The 21,396-nt window shown below is 30.0% G+C and overlaps 2 protein-coding genes and 1 long non-coding RNA gene across 4 annotated transcripts; 1 reads left to right on the top strand and 2 right to left on the bottom strand.

Moving 5' to 3' along the window:
• LOC107928994 (uncharacterized) lies at window positions 1–2,122 on the bottom strand. 2 transcript variants are annotated; one of them, XR_001692741.2, is made up of 2 exons: window positions 1,733–2,122; window positions 1–1,643 (listed from the first exon to the last, which is right to left on the bottom strand). It is a non-coding gene; the product is annotated as an uncharacterized lncRNA (long non-coding RNA). The 2 variants fall into 2 exon arrangements; XR_001692740.2 differs by having other exon boundaries at window positions 1–1,640.
• A 12,342-nt stretch (window positions 2,123–14,464) lies between these two features.
• On the top strand, window positions 14,465–18,527 carry LOC107929171 (meiotic recombination protein DMC1 homolog). Its single transcript, XM_016860540.2, has 15 exons — window positions 14,465–14,613; window positions 14,708–14,790; window positions 15,345–15,436; window positions 15,521–15,592; window positions 15,683–15,721; window positions 15,828–15,885; window positions 15,976–16,021; window positions 16,178–16,223; window positions 16,692–16,753; window positions 16,896–16,962; window positions 17,046–17,138; window positions 17,231–17,299; window positions 17,540–17,618; window positions 17,777–17,943; window positions 18,225–18,527. Exons 1-15 carry the CDS (start codon window positions 14,597–14,599, stop codon window positions 18,267–18,269), a joined length of 1,035 nt encoding a protein of 344 aa, XP_016716029.1. The 5' UTR covers window positions 14,465–14,596; the 3' UTR covers window positions 18,270–18,527.
• A 155-nt stretch (window positions 18,528–18,682) lies between these two features.
• LOC107929172 (transmembrane emp24 domain-containing protein p24beta3) lies at window positions 18,683–21,165 on the bottom strand. Its single transcript, XM_016860541.2, has 4 exons — window positions 20,765–21,165; window positions 19,744–19,930; window positions 19,425–19,532; window positions 18,683–18,967 (listed from the first exon to the last, which is right to left on the bottom strand). Exons 1-4 carry the CDS (start codon window positions 20,972–20,974, stop codon window positions 18,834–18,836), a joined length of 639 nt encoding a protein of 212 aa, XP_016716030.1. The 5' UTR covers window positions 20,975–21,165; the 3' UTR covers window positions 18,683–18,833.
• Window positions 21,166–21,396: the final 231 nt, after the last annotated feature.

The raw sequence follows: 21,396 nt of genomic DNA, 5'->3' as shown, positions 1-21,396 counted from the left end.
GGAGAGAGAGAGATCTCAGATACCCTTAATATTTATCTGACATATCAGGGATGACACACACAGAAAAAAAAATATACATATACGTATATATATACAAGTAATAATGCACAAAAAATCAAACAAACTTTTGAACAAAAAAACAATCGAACAAATCAAAAGGCTTTTCAGTTTTGTTCAATGCACTGAGTTAAGCACCCAACTGGAAATCATCCTTTGCTTTTCCTCCTGAGACCCAAACAGACCCTAAGCAAGATTATATAAAAAACCCTCGGGATACAGATAATTAACAGTAAACATCTAAACACGATTATAACATAAAAAAGAAAAACCAATAACACGACATGAAACACAAACCCCCGGGTTACCGTTAGGGGGGAAATAAATCATCCAGGTGTAGGAAAGCTTACCTAGCTAGGGACCAAAAACAGCTTTGGGGCCACCCTAGACAAAAACGGGCAGCTAGCTCACCTACTTCTTTTATCGATATTTCTCTATCAGAGAATGAAGTTTGATACATTTCTTTAAAGAACATAGCTTTTATGTGGGGGGGGGGCTAATTTCCCAAGAACAATCTTTAAATGGAACGTAAACAAGTATCAATGAACCACTCACTTAGTCACTTAGTTTTTCTTCATGCACGAATGATAGCTGACATAAGAAAAGAAAGAAAAAAAAAGCTCTGGGGGAAAGAGTTCAAAAACTAATACCATTTCTAGGTATTTTTTATACTTAAGGAAATACGAGAGCTGCATGGAATCTTGTCAACATTAAGAAGAATAAGACCAAATTCCAACATGGAAAACAGATGGAAAAGAAAGCAACACCTCAGATAGATAGAGAGAGAAAAAAGAGTGAAATAGCTCATACTCTTCCAATAAAGTAACTAAGAACTTCAAAATTATTCTTCCATTTGAGAAACATGTTTCATATTTTGGCTCCCAAGATGATGTTTTCACTATGTATTTTCAAATAAATTGCTTATATGTTCTTTGGGACTTTGAAGTTGCGCTAAGATCAAGAAGCAAAAAGGAATAAGCTCAAGCTTAAAGAGAGATAGGCAACAAAATATTAGGTCTATTAACAAGTTTTAAGTTGAAATTCTTCATATAACCTATGCCTATAGTAAGATTACTATATCTCTGATTCATAAGAAGAAATGCAGGTTCACATCCACACGTTTTCGGTTGCATCATGTTTATCGCAATTGTGAATAACAAAGACAAGAACAACCAAAACCACAAACTAATGATATTAATGTCGTGTTTATCGCAATTGTGAATTATGGTCTCTTAATTTCTCTCTGATTTTGCAAATCTGCCAGGGATTTGAAAGAAATCCCCACTTTCAGAAAAAGGCCCTAGCTAAAGCTACATGAATAAAGTAGAATTAAATTCCAAAATTATTAGTATAAGAGAGGAAAAAAAAGCTGAGAATCCCAAGAACAAATATAAAACCAAACAGATCTTATAACAAAATTGGGGTACTAACAAAAATTGAGATACAGCCATATGTTAAAAGCAATCAAACAGTGGAAACCGTATGGAATGTTCACAGATGATACCTAAGAAGGCTCAATCACCAAAGCAGGATCTTGAAATCATCGAAAACAGCATCATTTCCAGTGCAAAAGTTTCAAGAAACTGCTGCAAAAAAAAAAACGAAAAAAAAGGCTAACGCAAAATTAGATAAATCCAAATAAGCTTGAGAGGTTTAGATTTCAGATACGACGAACCTTTTCTAGAGATTGAGAGAAAACAGTAATGGCGGTGAACCAAAAAAGGAGAGAGAGAAAGGAGTGGGAATTAGGGTTTCATCTTAGAGAAATTAGGGTTTGTTTTTTTTTGGGGGTGCAAGCAGCAACAGGTGAAACTGCCACATGATCTGATTTTTCCTCGATAAAACAGAGGGAAATTGAGATCATGCTGGCAGCTTCATCTGATGTTGGAGCACCATAAGAGAATAACGTAAACTCTCCTTTAAGCTTCAACCAAAAAAAAAACCACCATGAAACCATGACTATACTCAAACTAAGAGCCTATAATAGAACTGCTAGACTCCATGTTGAGAAAAGAGGATAAAGAGGGGGTTTATATAGAAGGATGAGGAGAGGGTTGTGAGGGACAAAATAATACTTTAATTTTATTTTGATAATCCAACAATTTTGAATAAAATACAAGAAAATAATTAAAACACAATAGATTGATTTCACGTGTTAATCTAATAATGACAAAAAAACCCTAAAAAATCAAAATTTAAAAATAAAAATTAGTATAAGGATATTTATCTCCTTTAGGTTTTATAATTTAAAAAAAAGTAAATAGCTTATAGTATCATCTTAAAATAAATTTAGATAAGTGATTAAATTTAAAGATGAATTTAAAATTCTTTTTGAATTTAATCCTTGAGGCTGATGTTAGATATTTTTGTATACTTTTTTTTCTTCTCACACAACATGGTTTCTCTAAAAGATAATTTTAATTATACTTTTTTAAGTTAATAAAATTATATAAAAAAATCCAAAACAAGGTTATAAAATTAAGAGTTATCATATATGATAGGTATGCTCAATGTTTATTAAGTTTTTCGTATTTGAGTCTTATGAATAGAGAAAATAATTTTAAAAAGAATTACACTCTTAAAACGAGATTCAATCTAATTCAATTCAATTTCGAATATGATAACGTAAACCCAAAAAATATTTAGAAAAGAAATAGCAATAATAAAAACAAAACAAAAGATGTAAGAAAGGAAGAGTACTGGTCCCCCCACAGAAGTGAAGCAAATTGAATATTGTCACGCCATGCAGTGATGGCAGAGAGAGGGTTTAATAGTGAGTGTATGTGTGTGTTTTGTATATACATTTGTTATAAGAAAGAGCATTAAATAAGATTTTTTAGGGTTGAGGCAGTGGCAGTCACAGTGGGGGACCTAATTTTAACCTCTTTCTCTTTGCTGGTTTTTTTTTTTTTTTTTCTCTTTGTAGCTGTGAGAAGGAAGGATCAGCCAAAAAAGAGATAGTAACCGTTACTAGCAGTATAAATGGGGACCAGAAAAGATAATAATAAAATTTGCATGGTTTTATTCGAAAATTAAACAATGTAAGCTATGGAAAGAGGAAAGAGCATCTCTTTTTACTATCACCCAAAAAATTTATGTGTAACTTTCATCACCGATGAAACATGACATTAAATTTAGGGATGTAATTAAAATTTTTAATTTTTAATGAGAATTTTGAAAAATAGAGTTTAATTAAATTTTTAAAAAAATTTAGAGAATATTATTAAAAATTTCAAATCTTTTTAGGGTTTAGGTAGATTTTTCAAAAATTTTGAAAAGCTTAGTCACAATTTTTCAAATTTCTTGACCCCTTATGGCTCCTCTTACATTTCGCTCTGCAATGTTTGCTTTGTTAAAGGAACGTCTGATCCGATTTAGACTTAGTTTAGATGGACGGTGTATTTATCTATTGTTAGTATAAAAATAATAGTGGTGGTGAGATTAGATACTATAACGATATTTTAACGTGAGATAAAAAATAAACTAAATGCATTGCACCGCAGCTGACCACATCAAACCGTCCATCCAAACCCTATCTTAGTTTGAAATACAATTGAAATCTAATATAGTTATCGGATTTTCTGACCATTTGCTTCTTCAATAATATGTTTATTTATAGATGACAAGAAAAAAAATTAGGGTAGAGCAAAATTTTAAAGATTCCTCTAATTATATATGTGTGGAAATTTGTGTAGTTGTGTTTCATTAATTTTACTTTGTACTTACATGAAAGTGCATTTAATAAAATTTCTGTATAAGCATCTTCCTTTTATTGGCAGATGATAGCTTTATTTTATTGCAAAACTTTCTATTTGTTAGATAGTAGCCAAATTTTATCTTATTGGTGCCAGCTGCAAATTTCATTTTCATTTTAAATTTTTAAACAATTTTTATTTAGACCATCTTCTTGTGAAAATTTAACTTAGATTTAGATTTGCCGGTTAAGTCTTAACTCGATTGGTATGAATGTTGTTGTCAATACAGAATGACGTGGGTTTAAATGTGCTAAAACACATTATTCTCCTATATATAAATTATTTTTTATTGAATTATGTTCTTATCTTTTAATTATCTCACGCAATAAGTAATAAATAAATAGTTGGTTTTTTTTTATAGTTAGGGAATAATGTAATTGCTTGGGACTCTCATGCCTACAACATAATGCTCTTATCACTGAACTAAAAGATTATTGACAAATATTTAATGTTTTTATTAAAAATGTAATTAAGAGGCATAATTTGAATGGAAACGATACGCTGTGCCTACTTGTTTTATACAATACTTTCTTTTTTATTTTAATATAATTTTGTATATTTTGGATCCGAGACTTAAGTTTATATTTTATATATACTTTTACTCAAAGAAGTGTTATTATACCCTAATTCATTAATAGGTTAAATGCTCACATAAGTCTAAATTTGTAAATTAATTTTCATAATGTAATGGATTATTAATAGGTTAAATAATTACGTTAAAATTTTAAAATATCAAATAAAAGTTTAAATCTTTTTGAAGTTGCTCAAATAAGGGTTAAAACTTTTAAAATTATTAAATAAGGGCATAATATTTTTAAATGCATTCAAATAATGGCTTCTCAAATGTTGTGTATCAGGTTTTAAATTAGTTTTATTTTCTTTTCAAGTAATATATGATTTAACTTCCGTGTGTTTTACTCTAGACGCATTAGCATTCACTTAATTTTTGTCACAAACTTAAATGAAATATGTAAAAAAAAACCCTTATTTAAAAAGATTTGACCTTTATTTAACCATTTTAAAATGTTTGACCCTAATTTAAAATTTTAACCTTATTTAATATACTATTGAAATAATTACAGATTAAAAATTATCATAAAAATATAATTATATACATTTATAATCATTTGCATAGTTTTATAGATATGATATAACGAATATGGTAATGCATAGGATATATATATATAATGGTAATTGCATATTTTATTACAATTTCATTTGGAACTTGACCGGTTGGGTATACCAATTCGAATAAAAGGTTGAATCGGTTTATGAGCGGAGGTTGAATCAATTTTATAATTAATTTTGATAATATTTTATTATTTTAATTAATTGTTATTAGATTAATTATAAAACCAAAAATTAATAATTTTATTTATTCCATCACTAACCTGATTTTTAAAATATTAAATGCCATTATCCCATACAATATTTACAAGTTACAGAAATACACCTAATTGATAATTTATACTATAAGTATATTGTTTTTAGTAAATTATACTTAATTCAAGTTTGGGCTGGGCGAATTTAAGGGTAGTTGGCCTCCCACAAAAGAAAAATTGTCAGTTCAATACTCATAAATAATAAAATTATAAATTAATATATAGTAAAATTATATTTTAACCTCTAAAATATGAAAAAGAATTTCTTTAATCCCTTAAAAATGATGAAATTATAAATTAATAAATGATAAAATTATGTTTTAACCTCTCAAAAATTTATAATTAAATTTTGGTCCCTAAATTTTTTATAAATTCACCCCTAAATTTGGGTATTTTAAAATATAAAATTGTGTAATATTTTCGATTTTAAAAAGTTAAACAATTTATTTCAATAACTTATCATAATTAAGTTGAATCGAGTGGAATTCCATTCGAATCGAAAAATTGATTTGTTAATTTAAGAAGGTGTAGGATGAAAAAGACACTTTCCTACCTATGAAAATGAAGCTTTAAGAAGCTAAGAAGAGAAAATTAGTTAATGGTTTAGAAAATTCATAGGCTTTTATTTATGTGCACTAGGTCTATAGGGTGAGTGATGATGGAACCAATATCTGAATATATTTTTCTCAGCATATACAGTAAGGTATTATTAAGTAAAAGAAATGAGATATTTTAATATAAGCACTATGGGTTATAATGTTTATGATTAATTAACAAAATGTTTGGTGTTCTATAAACCCCAATGAGATTTGCCTAACCTTTTAGAGATTTTGTGTGTGTTAGATTCCTATATTGGAATATCCTTTCCCTTATAAATAAAAAAATATTATTAAGGATAATATAACATTTATCTCTTGAAATTGGTAATTTTTATTAATTTGGTCTTTAAACTTTTTTTTTTGCTGAATTTGACAAATTTTTTCAATGTTAGTTATTGTGATGATGTCGCACTTGTTACCACTTTTTTTTTTGAAAATTTATAATTTTTTAAACAATGACATGATATAATATTAAAGTGCTACATCATCATATGGATTAAAAATTGAGAAAAGTTATCAAATTCAATGACTAGATATTATTTTATCCTTTATCCTTTATCATTATCACTATATGTTCTCTCCAGTAAAATTAAATTCAAGGGTGATTTCGAAGGGAGGAAGGGCCTTTCAACCCCTCAAATGAAAAATTATTATTTAAGTCCTCTAAAAAATATTAAATTAAAAGATAATTTATGATAAAATTACACATTGACTCAAAAAATAAGAATTAAGATCTTAGGACTTAAATTATGTAAAATTAAAGTGGGCCAATTAAGACTTTACAGTTAAGAAGCCCTATAATTATCATAATGTAGGGCTAGGGTTAGTAGGGTTGATGGGTAATATTCTCCCCCAACCACTCTTAACGCACCTATGTGACTATTATCAACACAAATCTTTTTCAGCAACTAAAGTTTCAACTATCATTAGTAAATTATGAAATAAGAGTTAATATAAGTAGTTTATAAATTTATATTGGGTAAATTACACCTAAGGCCACTAAAAGTATTAGTAAGTTTGTGTTTTAGTCACTCAACTTTAAAAAGTTACAAAATGGTGACCAAATTATTCAAAAAATTTCATTTAAGTCACCAGGATGTTAAAATTGTTGTTGTATCACATTCTCTATTAGAACCGCCTACACCAATCGAAAGCTCTCATTACCCTTCTCTTCCATAGTTCAGTTTTTCTTATAAAACAACTTTGAACATCACGAATCTGAGAATCAAAATCCAAACGACTTTCTTTTCCAATCTCTGACACTGGCAGTTGGATCGACTTGGATCTAAGATATGTTCTTTTATTCACCGATAAGTGTTGATTCATCGTACTGATCGTCAAATCATTGCTTGGAATTCACTAGCCAGACTTTGAAAAAAAAACTTAACAATCAAATAACTTAAATAAAAACTTTCGAATAGTTACAATACCATTTTGTAACTTTTTGAAGTTAAGTGACCAAAACATAAACTTACTAATAGTTTAATGACATGGGTGTAGTTTACCCATTTATTAATAACAAATAATACGTTAATATTTTGTTAGAATTTCTTATAAGCAACTATAAAAATAAACAATTAAATTTATTAATTTGTGGCATCGCATAATAACATTGAATTGTATGAGTTTATCGTTATAACACATTAAATATAAATTCAAAAAAATATCATTATAATTAGTAAAAAAAATTCATGTATAAAAGAAAATTTGGCCTAAAACTAGGATAAATAAAATTTTCATTATTTTTTTTATAAATTAAACTGTATATAATGGTTCGAAAAAATAATCTTTTTAAGATGGCTCTTTATAATTATTTGCATTAAGTTCAGGATTTTATTATAATATGAAATTGTGTTATTAAGTTTGTGAACCATACTATATGATCAATAATGAAGTTTATTTAATCACAATAGTTAAGTGAGATGGTAAATGTCTTTCCTACCTTAACCAGTGATTGAGGGTTTGATCCTTGCCTTAGGTATGGAGCAGCTTTAAAACTCGTGGCTAGCATATATCCCTTAATGGGCCTACAAAATACAGATGATTAGTCACTCGGCTCGCTTCGATTAAATACCTTGAGAAATAAAATAAAAAATTTCAATATCTGACATTGATTGTTGGATTGACTTAAATTTCTTACCAACAAAGATAATTACATGATCCCAAATAAATACGAGGAGGAAAAATTATTTACCCTCTTTCAAAATAATAATAATTTAATCTCTATACTAGTAAAAAGACAAAAAAATGTACTTGTGAAAATCATACACTTATAAATTCACAATTGAATGAATTTTAAAATATTGACATTTTTAAAGAATGAGTTATATAGTATTATAAAACTATAAAATAATCTAAAATTCAGTAGCATAAAAATTAGAAAAAAATCGTTAAAAGTTCTTTAAAAATTTACTATTCTTTTTTTCCAAAATTTAGAAAATCTGAAAAAGGAAAAATAATATTATAAATCTAAGAAATTATAAAAGAAATTAAAAAATGGAAGAAATCTATAAAAATAACGATTTTACTCCGAAATTATAAATATTTTATATTTTAATATTTCCTTGCAACAATATATTTTATAAAAGTTTGTAAGAGAACACTATGGCACATCTCTTAAGAAAAGTTGAAATCATTTTTGGTTAAAATCATTTGAGATTTTGTGACCTTTTTTAGGTCATTATAAATTAAGTTCATTTTGAATTATTTATTTAAGTTATTTAATGTTCAAATTAATAAAATTAAACTGATTCAGATTATATACTTTTTTTACCATTATTGTCGAATTAATTAATTTAACCGAAAAAAAAAAGTTCATGTAATAATTCCCATTCCTAGTCCAAATGCCATCAAGTTCCAAGCCATACGCATAGTTGGGGGGTATAACGACTGATAAATTTTCACTTTTTAATGAAATAATTGCTTAGTATAACCTTTACTTAATATACTTGTGTTGAGGGGAGGAAACATTGTCCCACAACTTTATTTCCTCTTCACTTGGGACTAGAAATTATGGAACACACATCGCATGCAATATTTTTTTGAATTTGGATATTAATTGCCTAAAGTGGATGATTTTGGGGACCACTGGGCCACAAAATCTTTAATCAGCAGCAGCCAACTCTTAGTAGCTGCTACCAATTGTTACTAGAATGAAATTGAAAATGCCTTATATGTGGTGGTCCAACTGCTGCAACTAGGCGTGCTTTTAATTTTATTTTTCGTTAGGTTTTTTTTCACCTTATAGTCCACCCTTCATTCTCAACTTTTCATTTTCTAACATGTAATTCCAAATATTATAATAGAATTCGCGTATTTTTAGATTAGATAAAAAAAATAGTGTTAGCAGATCTTTGTTCTTAATTTAAGAGTTTAACTCAACTCGACTTTAAATTTAATCGAAGTTTAATGTGACTATTATTGAAAGATTTCAAACTAAAATATATATGACATAATGTTAGATGTAGCTTCTAACTTTTACTTCTTTTTTGTCATTGGCTTTGAATTTTTTTGAATATTTATTTAGTATATTAGCGATGAAAATTTTTAAGTTTACAAGTAGAATTGAATTTTTGTTTAAAAATAATTAAATAGGCCCATTTGTGTTGTTAAAAATTTACCCTTCTTTTTTTAAGACCACTTTGTCCTTTACTTCAAATGTTTAATAACACTGTTATAATAGCCTGCATGACAGTAAACATGTTTTTCATTGTCGAGAACAATAATTTAAAAGCTGTTGAAGAATTTGCTTAGCTGGAATAATTTAATAGTTTTATTTTATACTTAATGAAAATTATTTCTTTTCAAGTTAATAATTATCCATTTGGAGGATTCAACTCAAAATACAAAATATTTTATATTTATTTGATCATGAGAGATAAATCTAATAAATGATTTATCTTTTTATAGTTGCATTTAAAACACAGGCCTATCAACAACCTTTTCCTTTAATAGGTAAAACTTTTAGGCCAACTGTAGCTGTCACACATTGATAGCCTTTTCTTTTATTTATGGTTTTAAAATGAATAAGATTCCTAGGTGAATTGGTTAGTAACAAGGGATATTTATTCCTATCAATTAAAATTCTATTAAAAAAGCTTGGTTATTTAGAATTGTTAAGCATCTATTCCCTGCTCAGCAAAGTCACGAGGAGAGGGGAAAGAGTATATTAACAAATAGGGCAAATTATAATGCCGAAAGAGTCGAATGATGCCAGAAGATGTGTTAAAATACGCGTGCAATTGAGAGATTTCATTTCACAAAGAGAGAAAATTTTGGGGTTTTGCCCTTTGCTGGCCTGACTGGTATATAGCCTTGGATCTACTTAATTAAGTATATTAAGTGGGGTTGGAGAGAGTAAAGTGGTCCCTAAGGACAGTTATTACTTATGGAAAACTTATAAAATATTTAATTTTTTCGATTGAGTATTAATTCAGTTGGTATCAAAGTTGTTTTAGATTTTTCAAAGTTGTAACAATTAATGAGATAGATATCGGCCACTTGTTTTAAAGTTGCTCCATACCTAAGGCGAGGATCAAACCCTCGACCATTGGTTAAGGTAGGAGAGACCCTTACCATCTCATTTAATTTCCGCGGTTTCAAAGTTATAACTTTGTAATGTCTTTTTTTGAGATATTATAATTAGTTGAGGTTTGGAACTTTACCAGAAACTAAGAATGAAGTCTCATGGTAAATCAGTTTTATATGTTTGATCAAAGAGCAAATTTATGCTTTTTGTTAAAAAATTTAGGCCAAACTATGCAAGTGGTCACCCAACTATGTCCACATTCCTGTTTAGATAACCCAACTTTAAATTTTTTTTAATTTAAGTATTAATGTTGAAACTCGTTCCTGTTTTGGTCACCTTTGATAACAAAAGGCCTTTTCTCTAATTAGTATAATAACATATTTAGTCATCAATGCTTACATATTCTATCAATTTGATCCTAATTCTAAATAATTGACGTCTACAAATTCTATCAATTTTATCCTCGAACTTCTTAATTAAAGCTTTCAACTTTGAAAACAGAAGCAATCCACATTTATAAATTTGTTGTAAAAACAAAACTTCTCTCACATATAAATTAATAATATAATTTAAATTACTCTTAAAGTTCCTCTAATTTAAAATCAATTTTATATATTAATAACAATATCAATAATATAATTTAAATTATTCTTAAAGTGCGTCTATTTTTTTCAAAAATTATTATTAATTTAGATAATAAACTATTTTTACATATTTTTAAATCTTTCATGAGTGTGTTTAAAACGGAAGAATGAAAATTTTATATGTATATTTAAAGAAAGAAAAATGAGCAGAAAAAAATCCATGCCATGAACAAATTGGCAAAACCACTACAAATTTGCTAAATATAAGTACATTACTAATTGGTAATGGAGAGAAGTTTTTTTTGTAAGGGTTTTACAAATTTATATGAAATGTCTCTGTTTCAAAAGTTAAAAGTTTCAATTACGAACTTTAAAGATTAAATTTATAAAATTTACATATAGAAAGAGTTAAATTTATTGAATTATTTAAAATTAAGATAAATTGATAGAATATATAAATATTGAGGACTAAATATATTATTATTCAAGTTAGAAATATCTCTTGCAAAATCTCACTAACACATCAAACATATCCACCGTAATACGTTTATAAAAGATAGAAGACAAAAACATAAGAGCGCAATGAAAGTGAGAGAAGGGTATGAAAAAGCAACTGCAAGCCTCATTACTCAGTCTACATCTTTGGAAAGGAGAAGGGGAAGGGGTGGTGGTGGTATCTTTCTTTTATCTCACGACTCAATGCATTTCCAGATTGCAGGGTCCAGTAGGCAGTGATTTAAATTGCTGTCACAGATATTACGATGGATTGCGGCAATTATGATAAATGTCATGAAAAAACATTAGTGAACCAAAACCGTAAAATAACAATCACAAGCCACTATTTATTTAGATATATACTCATCTAGGGACAAAATAAAGAGAAAGTATAACAAGAGATAGGTTTGGGTTTTTCTTTCCAACCAAAATTATGAAGGTATTTTTACTTAGAATTGAATTTCATTTTGTCATTTTCACTTATAAATGAGTGAATTAGTTTTTATATGTTAGATTAAAGAGTAAATTTGTCATTTTGTTTCCATTTCTATTGTTATAAACCGTCTCTATATATCAACATAAGGTATATGTGACATGCTATATATCACTGTCTAATTATTCCGCCAATCACGCTAATTTTTAAAAATATAAATGGATTACTTTTTTAACAGAAAGGGCCAATTTGTTATTTGATTTAATGTACATGAACTAATTTTCCCATTTTTTAATATAGGGAGCAAAATACAATCTAACTCCTAATTCAGGGCTTCCATGGTATTTTTACCTTATTTTCTATTGTCTTTTGGTAAGCAAGTGCTAGTTTACTATTGAAGTTAAAAAAACATAATGGAAACGTGTTTTTGAAAATTTTGATTGTTTATCGTTGCTATTAAAAAGTACTTTTTGAGAACAAATGATTTATTTATTTTAAACATAATGTTGTAAAGTAGAAAATTAACTAGAGATAAAAAGATAATTTTATTACAAAGTACTTTTTCAAAAGCCAAAATTGGCTTTTTTGCTTAAGTTAAAATCCCAGTCTAAAATTAATGTTTGGGTTAAAAAACTAATTGTTCATGTTATAAAATAATAATAATGTAAAGAACACAAGAATAATAGATGAAGATCCACTTAATACCATTCATAACAATTTACTAATTTTTTTTTGTTTGAAATCATAGTTTAGATTAAAAAGTACTTTTAAACTTAAATAATAAACAAAGTTTAAGAGAGAAAGACAAAACTAATGAAATTTTAATTTAATGATAAGGTTAAGACTTTGAAAATTTTGAAATTTTAAGTTGAAATTTAAATTTATGAATTAATTAGTTAGTTTAATGCTTATAATTATTATTTCTGATTTTAACCACTGATTTAATTGTAAGAGAGAGGAAGGCATGTTTTTCCACTTCTTCCCCCTGCCTTTCTCTTTACATCTGCTTTGTTCTTAGGATAGTTGGAAAGCAAAAAAGATGTACAACCTTTTTTCTTTCGGTAGACAAAGGTGGAAGTGTTAAAAAATTGCAACACCTTCCACAGGGGCTGAGACGGAAGGCACAAAATATGCTCTAAATGTCTATATTTTTTAAGTTAAAATATGCTTTAGATCTCTATATTTTTGGTATATTTAGAATTTATTTTTTTTAAAATTAGTTTCTTTACTCTTCAAATTTCAAAATTTATGTCTAAATTGTTAACACCATTAAAATTTTATTATTAAATATGTTGACATGATATTTTGAAATAAGAAAATACTCACTCGATAGCTTTGTAATAATAAAAATGACTTTGTAATGAACTTAAATTTAACATAAGAATTTTAACGGTCTATTGCATTTTCTAAATCCGAAAATTAGAGATATTAAATTCCTTGAAATAAAAGTAAAGAGATTAAATTATGAAAGTACAAAGAATATAGGGACTTGGGAGTGTATTTTAACCCATTTCCATACGAGTTAGTTTTAAATTGGTTCCTTAATTTAAAACGTTTTAATTGAGTATTCAAAGTATTAATATATTATCTATCAAATCCTTTTGTTAGCATAGTTATCATTTTGAGCATTGAATTCTAACTTGGATATAAGGCGAAATATACATAAAAACATGTGATTAAATTTTAAATAAATTGATACCTTCGGCATGAATAACTTGTTACTAACATGTTACAAAATAGACAATATTATTAAATTTTAGGAGGATTATTTATTTTTTAAACTAGGCCAATTCAAGTTAATTCAAGTTATCCATATAATAGTGTACCCATGTTTAAAATTTTTTCACACATGTTTTAAATATGTTCAATGTCATATTTGATTTGGCATTAAATGCCTAAGCTGATGGCAAGGCTAATGGAGGAGCCTAATTGATACAATATTAATACCTTATGGACTAAAAAATAAAGATTTAAAATTTGAGGATCAATTTAAAATATGAGTCATAGTTTGGAGACATTTGATGAATTAACCCAATTAAAAAAAAATATTTCCTAAATAACATACTATTTGGTATCTATATTTGGCTTGAATGTTGAATTTAGCACTTGAGTTTTTCTTTTGTCTCAACCCCATTCTATTCACTGGCATGGATCGTTGATACTAAAAAAGTTGTTTCTTTTTTCTCAGTCCATGATCTGAATAAGTCACACATACACCCTAGTACATGTTCCTCGGCGCTAAGGACATCCCCCAAGTCAAATATTTATTGGACCATATGATGTTGTTTAGTTTGGATACCAAATTGAATATTGAAGCCAAACTTAGGTACCAAATTGAGATAAAAAATATTCAAGTACCAAATTGGACATTGAAACCAAATATATGTACCAAATGGTATATAACCCTTCTTAAAATTCAATTACAATGGGAAAAAAATACCCATTCAGCATTTGCCGCCAAATATGTGGGCCCCATTAAGTGTGCTGACATGGCAACGTAATTGTGGGTTAATGTATTCACCGTATAAATCATAACCGGATACGAACTTTAAAACAAAGCGGGAAGCGTCGGGTAACTAACAACGTCCAAAACGAGGATTTCAAGCGTCGTTTCAAGCGAAATTCCACAAACTTCTTGCTCCCGATTCCCGCGCTTATAAAGATCTCAAATCTTCCTTAGTTCCTTTTATTCACTGCCAATTTCAACTCAAAATCTCCCTCTCTTTCTCCGTAAACAAACAGATAGCTTTTACTGCAACGGAGATGATCGCTACTCTAAAGTGAGTTCATGATTTCCTTTACATATTCTTTTTCTTTGTTTCTCTTTTCTTGTTTGAAAATTGAATTGTAAACAAGAATTTGCATGAAAATCAGAGCTGAAGAAGCGAGCCAGTTACAGCTGGTGGAGCGAGAAGATATTGATGATGAAGAGGATTTGTTTGAATCCATCGACAAATGTAAACTATTTTGATCCTTTATTGTTTCTGTTTTAAGATTTGTGATTTTAAGCTTTTGCGCGCTAGTCTTTTTCTTCTGATTATTCATATATTCAGCCTGAATTCGTTTTGAAGATTTCTGAATCATTTCTGCTATTTACGATTTCATGTTCTCGTATCAGCTTGCTGGCTTTCTTAATCTTCATTTTGATCGTATGTTTGGGATTTGAATGAGCACGTAGTTGTTATTTGTGAGATGTTTTAGTTGTTAACATATTTTAAGTGAATTAGCTTTATTTGCTAGAGTACTCTCGAAGTTTTATTTTCTTGCCTTGCGGTTCAGATTCAGATCTGCTTTCCGTTATTCTCTGTCTCAACTTGGTCTTAGTATATAAGCTTTCATTGATGTCGCTGGCAAAATCGTTGTTGAAGTTACATATATGATATAAATTAATTTGAAACATTTCTCTTTGTAGTGTCATAGATTTCATTATTTAAACAAGGATCATTTGAACATTTATTTATTAATTTTCAGCATATTTAATTTGAACTGCAACATTTTTTTTTTCCTGCAGTGATATCTGCAGGTATCAATGCCGGAGACGTGAAGAAGCTTCAAGATGCAGGGATCTACACCTGTAACGGGTTGATGATGCACACTAAGAAGGTAAAATCGAATTCGATTCAAACTAATTGCATATGGCGGGAATTTTCTTTAAAAAATTTACTACCATCTTCGTGTATAATGCAGAACTTGACCGGAATCAAAGGTTTATCTGAAGCTAAGGTTGACAAGATCTGTGAAGCAGCTGAGAAGATAGTGGTTAGTTGAATTCATCTCATGGATTTAATCCTCTTTTTCTTTTATCCATTTTCTGTTTCAATTTTTGTTTTTCACGTCTTGTTTCTTCAGAACTTTGGATATATCACTGGAAGCGATGCTTTGCTAAGAGTAAGTTCAAATTTAACGCTTTATTTCTTTTCCTCCTTTCACGCTTTAATTTCCGCTTAAGATAAAACTGAATGCTATCGGGTATTATACATTTGTGGCTTTGTAGAGAAAATCTGTTATTCGCATTACAACTGGAAGCCAATCCCTAGATGAACTCTTAGGAGGTAAATACTTCTGCTCTGGGGGGATGCTCCATTGCTGTTAAATATACTGCGCTCATAGAAATCATTTTAATTATGCCTAAACTTTAAAAGGTGGCATAGAAACATCGGCTATCACGGAAGCTTTTGGAGAATTTAGGTAAGAACTAAGAACAACAGCTTATAGTTCTCCAGTTTCCTATATATGGATATTAAATGGTACTATGGTTTGCCAGTTGAAATATTTGCAGCTTGTCCATTTCTAGTACCCTGAGGCTTTGATTAAATTGTCTACTAATCTACAATGTTGATTCAGGTCTGGAAAAACACAGCTGGCACATACACTCTGCGTTTCTACACAGGTTGCTTTCTCACCTTTGTAGTCCATGATAAATGCAAGATCTTTTTTAGAAATTAGGGATGGAAGAGAAAAATAAAGAATAGCGCTGACTTTGTTTAATTGACTCAAAACTCCTAATGTTATTTGGATTGATTTTGGAGGAGATTTGATTTGTTCAAATTGACTGTTGCAATGGGAACTCCTATACTTGTAGTATATTTCTTCAGGATGCCGTAATTGAATACTGCTACTTAGTGCTGGTTTACAGTATAGTTTATGTTGCAAGAACATTATGCACCAAGAAATGGTATTGATTTAGTTAAAGGAGCTGACAATATTTGTCATCTACGTCTACACCATATTTTTCTTAAAATATTTGTATTCAACATTTATATTCAAAGATATTTACTGAGACACTCATCTCGCAATCTAAGTAAATATATCATATACATTGGACTTTTTTAAATTAGATTTTTATATTGATTTGCAGCTTCCTACAAACATGAGAGGAGGGAATGGGAAAGTTGCTTACATTGATACCGAGGGAACTTTGTATCTTTTTTTTTTCTTTTACTTTAAATTTTCAAGTTACGGATTCAAGTTTCTCTTGTTTGAGACGCTAACTAAGGAGTATTATCTTCGAAGTAGTTCCAATTAGGGTCGATTTGTTTACTTTAACTAAATACACTTGAAGCCGGCCTGATCGAATTATACCAATAGCAGAAAGATTTGGGATGGACCCAGCAGCAGTTCTTGACAATGTAAGGATCAACAACCACATTATCATCAATTGAGTTTTAAACCAGGTTTTAAATATATTTCTCATTTTCTGTGACTGTGAAAGATTGTTTATGCTCGTGCATACACATATGAGCATCAGTACAACCTACTTCTGGGTTTGGCAGCAAAAATGTCTGGAGAACAATTCAGACTTCTGGTGAGTATTGTACTATTGTTTTAGCATCATTCTGGAATGCTGATATCATGGGATCTGTTTGATGATGTTTGTTTACGCTCATAATATTTCAGATTGTGGATTCTGTCATTGCTCTATTTCGAGTAGATTTCACCGGAAGAGGAGAACTAGCCGAGCGCCAGGTTTATCTTGAAAAAGCCTATAATTAAAACTTAAAACGTAAAACTTTGCTTCTTTTTTCTCTCTAAGATCCTACGTACTTGATAGTCACACTGGGTTTTTAACTATTTTAGAGTCTAAGTCAAATCGCAAATAAGTTTACTTTCTTGGTTTCTAGATTGAAATTGGAACCGACTTCGAACTCTTTACCACTTTGTTCAAATGCAAAATTTTGCTCACATGAACGTTTTGCCATTTTTCAGCAAAAATTGGCTCAGATGCTTTCCCGATTGACAAAAATAGCTGAAGAATTCAACGTTGCAGTCTACATGACCAACCAAGGTTGCAACTCCAAGCTCTTTATCTTTTTGATATTTCCTGAGGCAAAACTACAATCGGAGAAACAGTTGGTGACTAAATTTTACAAACCGGAGCCAAATTGAAGGTCAATCGTTAAACTATATTAATGGGTGCTTTGTTTGTTTGTTTGTTTGTTGCAGTTATTGCCGATCCTGGCGGTGGAGTATTTATATCAGATCCAAAGAAACCAGCCGGGGGTCATGTGCTTGCTCATGCGGCCACAATAAGGTTGATGTTCAGGAAAGGCAAAGGTGAACAGCGAGTCTGCAAGGTGTTTGATGCCCCAAATTTGCCCGAAGCTGAAGCAATATCCTTTTACCTCAATTTCAGTGCAAAATTTTTCTGAGTACCCTCAAATCACTGAACTCCATCCATGTCGTTTGACCACGATGATCAGACTTCAAGTTACCAGCTCTTAATCAAAGACTGCATGAACTAATTCGATTAGAACTAAGACCAAATAATTTAATCTATTGGATATTACCTTTCAAACATGACTATGAATCAAATTAAATCCCGGCATCAGCATGTAGCAAATCTTATCTAAGTACTGCAACTTTGTTGTTTGGTTATCCTTGACGGAAGCACGTCTTTCAGATAACACCAGGGGGCATTGCTGATGCGAAGGACTGACTCCGAGGTGAGACCAAGATAGGCAGAAAAATGTGGGCCAAAGTAATATACTTTTTAATTGACTGTTTATATTCCTCACCCTTAGAATTTAAGCTGCAAAGTAAGGATTTGCCTTCCCTTTTATATTTCCCTACCTATATGCTAAATCTTTTCCCTTTTACAAAAGAAAGAAAAAAAAAACAGAGTGAATATTATGAGAGTTGCGTGCTAATTTTAGCCTATAAAAATAATGAAAATTGTGAACCGCAACATTACCTATATGCTCGGTTTATTTTAGCCTACAGAAATTATGAAAATGTGTAACTAACGTTGTTCTCTACTTTGTGTGAATATTAGAAATATAAAAAGGGGTAAGCATCGAATTGATGCAGATGAGAGCCAGGTTTCCAATGGAAAGTAAAAAAGAATGTCAATTTGATAGAAGTCAGTCTAAAACTTTAATGTCAAGAAGCTACACTGTATTTAAAATAAAAACATAAAACACCGAACTGTTTGATTGCATAATTTTTCTGTGAACTCGTCTACAAAATACATAATAAAAGTAATAAACAGACATCAAGTGGTTCAAACTCGGTTGTACGCAACTGATTTGCTGAAGAGTTGGCGGATATAGATAACTTGAAGTGCACTAACTAGAGTTAGCAAAATGTACTCTCCAACTGTGTATCCTATAACTCGCTTCCTTGTGCTCTCATTTGCTGCCACCCAAATGGTATAGAGCTATTAGAAAGTGTTTCCATAATAATACATAACACATGTTATTTATTAGCTATGGGTCAAATTATGGTTGTCACTTTGTTCCCTCTTTATGCTCAAATTTGAGATTGTCTCTATATTTTAATTTGGCATAATTTGATCGTTCCACTATAAAAGTAAAGAAAGCAAATTATACCAAATTAAAGTATAGGGACTGAATCTCACAAAGGGTTCAAAATCATAATTTGACCTACAAATATTTCAATATAAGGTATACTCCAAATAAATGGAAAAACATAGAAAACTTTGGGGTATATCCATGTTGGGCACATAAGTTCCTCTAAGCCTAGGAAAAGTAAGTTCCCACTATTCTGCCTAGATAACATCTAGCTACCAACTAAAATCAATTAAACACTACTTATGAACTCAAAGCAAAAGGAGGAAACTGAAGCTACTTACTATGACGATGCCGAGTATCACGTGCTTTCAAGTACTTTTGTTCTGCTGTAACGGATTCCAAGGCTTCTCTAAGTTCGGCAATTTTAACATTAATTGGGTCCAAATGTTCTGAAATGAAGAGAATAAAGGAAAATTACTGAATGTTAAGGAAAAAATAATATTGACAACAATATATGATGTACGCCTACAAACAGGGTAGAAAAAAGCAACTTAAATGTTAGAGTCAAAGTTGAATGCCGATAATAACAGCAATATACAGTTTTCCCAACAAAGAAATAGGATATAGACTTAAAAGTATGCCGAGGAAAATATAACAAACCGTCTTTGGCAAGATCATGCTCAGTAGGAATATGGCCAACGTGGATATGGAAAGAGACGGTCTCTGGTGCAGAGTGGGGATTGTGAAAACAAAATTTGTACATTCCGCTTCTTGGGGCTTTGACTTCAAACTTGTCCCCAGATGTCCCCTTCAATTCGTGAACTGTATTACCCAGAGGAGAACTCACCTGCATTAAGCAAGAGATTAGACAGATAGAAGACTACTTAAAATAATACTGCCAGTAGACATGGCAATTTGTGTATTCATGTAATTTTCAGTAACATTATCATATTATGGTATTTCAGGTATTGTTGAGGGGCTGACTCCTTCTGGAGAAGTCTTCGAAGTGTGGTCTGCCAGCCCCCAACAATGGTAGGGTATTGTCCTAGTGCTGGGATGGGTTCCCGGAGACCCCCCCCCCCAAAGGAAACATGAGCATTTACCCCTGCTGCGGACAATACCCAACCATTATTGGGACACTTCAAAGACTTCTCCCAAAGAAGTCGACCCCCTCAACAGGTATAATAATTCGTTTTGATATGTTTTACTCTCTTTTTTTTGGTATTGTGTTCGATCTATCTATCAACATAAGCCTGAAATTAAACAGAGACAACATATCCCATAGATCATATGAATTCAATTCAAATGCATGGATCTAAAGAATAAACACCCTTTTCACCACTAAAACCAAACCTTAAGCCATAGATCAAAATTTCCCAATTCAGAATCACCCAAAAGTCCCCATAATTCCACCAAAAGCAAGATATCAAATATCATTAAAAATTAAATCTTAAGTCAATTGAATCAAACATTAAAAGAAAAGTGAAATAAAAGAGAGAAAATATCATTAAAAATCAACCTTCAGTCAAAGGAAACCAATACCCAGGAATCAAAACAATTGAAACATAGCCATAAAAACCCGACCTTTACAAACAAAATTCAATACGCAGATATAAAATTAACACAAATTTCATCCAAAAAAGACAACCCATCAAGTTTAGAGATCGGAAAATAAACTTACAGTGAAATCAATGCCAGGGTGGTCGGAACCCCAGAAAATATCATGGTCAACGACGACAAAGTTGCCGGAAATCGTGTCTCCTTCGTAAAGCACATATTCGTACACACATTCGATGTTGTTTACATTCACCGAAAGGGAGGAAACATTACACACCGAATTAAAAAGAAGCAAACCCATCAAAGCCCACATCTTTCCCCATATCTTCGCCATCTTTTAGGGTTCAGATTTGGGGATTTCTTTTTTCTCTCTTTTGATTTGATTTCTAACAGTTGTGCAAAGAAGTCAAAAACTCTGGTGTATGATATAGAATTTGAGCATCCCACGACTGCCTCAGTTTATCACTGCATTTATAGTGTTAACGGCACCGTTTCTCGTTACTTTATACGACGCCGGTTCATATATTTATGGGTTTGATACCTTGATTATCTATTTTTTATTATTTAGGTCTTTGACTAAATTTGCCTCACTAATTAGTTGGGTATAAAGTCGGATAAAAAAATTATAAAAATATTTTTTATAATTAAAATAAGATATATTATTTAAATATATTTTAATTTTTTTATAATTAAAATAAATTATATTATTTGAATATATTTTTACAAAAAGTCCTACAAAATTTTGATGCTGTTGAA

This window comes from Gossypium hirsutum, chromosome D09, assembly GCF_007990345.1.
Source record: "Gossypium hirsutum isolate 1008001.06 chromosome D09, Gossypium_hirsutum_v2.1, whole genome shotgun sequence".
NCBI lineage: Eukaryota > Viridiplantae > Streptophyta > Magnoliopsida > Malvales > Malvaceae > Gossypium > Gossypium hirsutum.
The sequence above is the reverse complement of the archived record's forward strand: the minus strand, read 5'-3'. Positions and strand labels throughout refer to the sequence as shown.